General features: G+C 37.7%; 1 protein-coding gene across 1 annotated transcript; it reads left to right on the top strand.

Annotated features, from left to right (window-relative positions):
- Positions 1-2,112: 2,112 nt before the first annotated feature.
- Positions 2,113-4,717, top strand: LOC121950745 (outer dense fiber protein 3-B-like). Its single transcript, XM_042496847.1, has 7 exons — positions 2,113-2,148; positions 2,843-2,958; positions 3,047-3,247; positions 3,335-3,436; positions 4,125-4,246; positions 4,337-4,477; positions 4,560-4,717. The coding sequence occupies exons 2-7, from the start codon at positions 2,847-2,849 to the stop codon at positions 4,650-4,652; spliced, it is 771 nt and encodes a 256-aa protein (XP_042352781.1). The 5' UTR covers positions 2,113-2,148; positions 2,843-2,846; the 3' UTR covers positions 4,653-4,717.
- Positions 4,718-4,887: the final 170 nt, after the last annotated feature.

Below are 4,887 nucleotides of genomic sequence, written 5' to 3'. Positions count from 1 at the left end.
TTATTTTATTTTATTTTGTTTTATGGTTTTTTATCGTATTTTATTTTATTCTGTTTTTTTATTGTATTTGTATTTTATTTTTTTTATGTTATTTTATTGTATTGTATTTTCACTTGTTAAATTATATGACTTAGACATCACAGGTCATCATAAGCCAGGGGACAGGGAGGAGACGGAAAGGTTACACAAAGATAGCTTTTTCTCTGAAGCTTCAATACCTGCAAAATTTGTAAAATATAGACTTAAATTGATAACTTCAGTCAAATTCAAATAAAACACAATAATAGTTTCATTTAATTTCATTTTATTACGGGCAATATTTTTTACCTGAAACACATTACAGTAAGATAAAAATTAGTTCTTAATCAACCAATTACTTCATTAAAAAAGCCTGTTCTTTTGTCAGAATTGGGCTTCTTAGATAATTAACAAAATACCTGGGATTCACATGAGTTCATTCACGGTGGGGTTATCATTACAAGTGACTCATTTCACATTATGCACAGGCATTCGAGGTAGTGTTGACAAAACTTTGACTAGTGCACTTTTACTGAAAGTTTATAGCTCAAAAACGTTCTTCTTCAGGAATATAATGGTGTAGCCTCAACAGGCTTCTAAAGGCCTGACAAAATGTCATTTTTGCCTGAAAAGGAGTGGGAATCAGAGAGCGTGCTGTTCCTTTTTTATATTGACAAACCAACAGGAATGAATAATGTGTGGAGAGCTGTGACAGATTTTCCTGGCGAGAGTCGTGAGTAGTTTTTCTGGCTGGATCTGTATCAGGATTGTGAAATGTTGATCTGTGTTTTCTGGCTTTCCAGACTTTTTCCTGGGAACCAGAGGGACCTTTTGGCTCTGTAAGTAGATGTTAAACTATTATTGAGGGGATTTAGTGACAGCATCTTTTAATGGTTTACTGGAACATTTGATTTTTTCTAAATACGTCTTTCTGACAGTGTAGACAAAACAAAATAAGAATAGTTACTTCCTTGCTCTTATCTATCCGAGGGATCATATTTCAGCCTGTCCTTTAAATAAAATCGTCTGGAGTCCTCGACCAGGAATTCAACATGGGAGCAAACAGAATTCGTTTTATCTTATTTAATAGAAGCAGACAGTGTTTTCACCCAGAAAGGCTCTCTAAAGCCCCACAGGGATAACAACTACAAAAACATGCAAAACAAGAACAAAAACAACAAAAAAGAGCAAAACCAACACAAAGTCTATGTGTCTTGCTCCTATGTAGGCCACCTTTTGCATATCTGTGCCCACTGTGTCCTGATCTGTCCCTGGTTTGAAGAGCAGAGTCCATATCAGAGCAAAATGAGGAGCTTTTATTTTAAAAATTGGTGGTGTTTCATTATGTGCACCTGATTGTGCGCAACATCAAGAGACATCATATCCTTCATGAGGGAAAGCTCAATGAGCTGCTTGGCCGGAAATATACCTCAAATTACAAGAAATTAGTAAAAGGTGACAAAGAAAACCACCTGAAATAATAATAATAAATTTTCTAATTATTTTATTTTATTTTAATTTTATTTATTTATTTGCTAATAATAAATGTCCAGGAAATTGAATTAATTTCTTTTAAAATTGTGATTTTATTCTCATAATATTACAACTTGATTCTCATAAAATTATGACTTTTTTCTCATAATATTACCAGTTTATTCTTGAAAGTACAACTTTATTCTTGTAATATTTTAACTTTTCTTTTTTAACATGGCATTAAGTACCTCATACAACCCCACTTTAAAAAACTGATCAGTCCCTTAAAGTTAAATTTCAGTCGCATGTAAGCTGCACCTTAGTGCCAGCAGATTAAATCCAAACAGTGTCCGCAGCGTGACTCCGCGGCCTGTGTCAGCCTTTCATGCCTCATAAATCATTCACACTATCTGCATACTGTGTTTTCTGTCATAACACGGTTGGGAATTCCTTCAGTTGACCCGCTCTGTTGACGCTCACATTCATACACAGCACATATTAAACATGCCTGTCAGAGAGATGTCTCCACGGCAGCGTTTCCATAGTGAAGCTGACAACAAGCATTAAACAATCTGTGTTTGGGTTCGGTTCACATGCTGAGTTCCGGAGATCAGACCGTAATACGCACAACACAAGGGCAGGAGGCAGAAATATCAGGTAAAATATAGATATTTTTTCATTTTAAGTTACTAACTGAACTAAAGTGAAAGCAAGTCATTGATCTGAATGTTCTCTTGCGGTTTTGTTACAGCGGCTGTTTGATTTTTAGTGCAGCATTAGTTAAACTTTACCCACAAATGACCGATAAACTGTAGGCCTCTATTGCAGCAGACAGTTAGCTTGCAGCTTACCCAAAATTTCATGAGACGGCTTCAACAAGTGACAGTAACTACTGCAGTTATTTCCACTGCTGCGACGTACAGAAGAGCTAACAGACAAACATTGCAGCCTGCAGGTTAAATTTGTGTTTAGCTACTCTGCTGCTTTATAGTCACAACATGGCAAAAAGTGAAGGAAATTAATGCAATAAACCACAAAAACACAGAGCCATACGTTAATATTCTAAATTTAAAACATCATTCAGATGTTTTGATGTTTTTCTTTGAACATTTTTCTATTTTTTTGCTTTAAATTCTTGAATATTTTATTTAGCGAGCTACATATTTACATAGTTAAAGTGATAAGATTAACTAAAATCTAAAAATCTGCTTCACAGTGGACATTAAAAAACACAGTTTAGATCATTTTCATTTTTTGTTTATTTTTAACACTGCTGTTGAATTAAAGTACAAGTATATGGATAAATTCAATTTATCAGTATACATTTGGTCACAATGCATCTGTCTTTCAGGACAATGCCAAGTGCTGAAGTTTGGGTTGGAAACTGGAGGCCCCACAGGCCCAGAGGGCCCATAGCGGCCCTCTATGGTAGTCCAGGGCCTAAGTATGGTTTGCCGGGACTCACTGGTATAGACAAAGATTTTTTCATCACCAAAACCATTATTATTATTATTTATTATGACTGACATCCTCTGTCCCCGTTTCCTCCTTAAAGGCTCCTCTCAACATGATCCAACTAAACTCAAAGCGCCGATGTTCAGCTTTGGGGCCCGTCATAGCAGCAGGTGTGAGAGCTCCCCCGGGCCGAGCTACCTCATCCCCTCAAATGTCACCAGAGTGGGCCGCGACGGCACGCCTGCATTTTCTCTCCAGAGCCGTCCAAAGGAGCCGGCTGTCTTCCAGGCCCCTGGACCAGGTCAGCCGGCCCCTTCGCACACTCAAACTGTTGTCGCTGCGTTAGCCCGTCAGCAGTGTTTTCATACACATTTCTTTGGTGCTTCAGGTAAATACTCCCCAGAGCACTCAGAGAAGGCGGTCTTCCGCTCGGCTCCTGCCTTTTCTCTGTCTGGGAGATGCAAAGAATTCAACATCATCCAAACGCCAGGTAACGTGGTTTTTGGTTTCAACTTTAACTCTTTAAAACCTAAGCAAATTGTTGTAATTTCATTCAAAAATATAGGAGGAGGGCAACCTAACAAGACACAACCCTAAAAAATAAGCAAAAAATAAGTTAAAAATGTAAAAAACAAAGTAACCCAAAAATAAGCACAAAAAAGAAGAAAATGACCTTTAAGTAGCGCTATGAAATAAAAACAAAAAATATTTATTTGATATATTTTATTAGTTTTTTTTTCTGTCATACAATACTTAATATATTATTATTGTAATGATAAATATACCTTTCTGGAGAAATCCTCATTTTCATTTTCTTTCATTTTTTTAAACTAATTTTTAGGTAATTTTATTGACGCTTTTTCCTGATTTCTTGCAATCTCTGGGTTATATCTTGCCAAATTAGTCATTTCCTTTTTTCTTCCTTATATTTATGAAATTAATCAAGTGTAAAGAGATATCTGTCTCTTAGATCCAGGACCCACTAAGGGATGTGTGTGTGTCTAATTTTGAAAGTAATGAAACCAATTGGTTTAGTTTTCAAAGGGTCCAACAGCTTGTGAAAGGTGCCCGAACACGGTACGAGAATTGCTGTTTGGTCAGGTTTAAAGGGTTAAACTGTGGATTATTTGGTTTCATGGCACATGGATTAAACTTGTCTCCTGTCACTCACACTGCAGGTCCAGCCTCCTACACTCTGCCCCCGGTGCTGGGCAGCAAAACCGTGGCCACATGTACAGCTCCCACCTACTCTTTCTCTGGCCGCAGCAAAACTGGAGGCTTCAGTGAGGATCTGAAGAAGGTACATGTGAATGTCATAAAAACAATTTACTTAAAAAATCGAGAACTCCTCTGATTTCCTCATGTTTTCTTCCATTTTTCCCCCCCGCAGACTCCTGGCCCTGCTGCCTATAAAGTAGTAGATCCATGTATTTACAGCAAAAAGCCTCCCCAGTTTAGCATGACGGGCCGCAACTTCCCAACAGGTGAAACCACCCAGAAACCAGGACCTGGTGCACACTATCCTGAGCAGGTAAGAAACCTAATTTGGGCTTTGATAAAAGCACCGATATTTTGCATTTTGATCCGTCACTAACATTTTTCTTATTCTATAGGTGACCTTTACAAAAGCAAAAGCTCCGAGCTTCTCCTTCGGACTGCGTCACTCCGATTACATCTTACCCCTGATTGAAAATGTGCCAGAATAACTTCACAGAGGATGTCCTGTTTTAACAGGAAATCCACACGGCGTAAAGCACAATAAAGCACAGCAAGCACACTGCTCAGATATCAGGTTTTATTGCTACAGGTACAGTTTCTGCTGTGTTAGTACAATGTCACTTTGTGTGGGTTATGATCACTAAAATATGTATCAGTAGGATTTTTCACCATTTCTGTATACGCGTGCATGCGTGCGTGCGTGCTGGTACAAGCTTTTTTTTA

This window comes from Plectropomus leopardus, chromosome 11 (genome assembly GCF_008729295.1).
Source record: "Plectropomus leopardus isolate mb chromosome 11, YSFRI_Pleo_2.0, whole genome shotgun sequence".
NCBI classification, from domain to species: domain Eukaryota; kingdom Metazoa; phylum Chordata; class Actinopteri; order Perciformes; family Serranidae; genus Plectropomus; species Plectropomus leopardus.
Note: the sequence above shows the minus strand (reverse complement) of the source record. Positions and strands in the feature narration are given on the sequence as shown.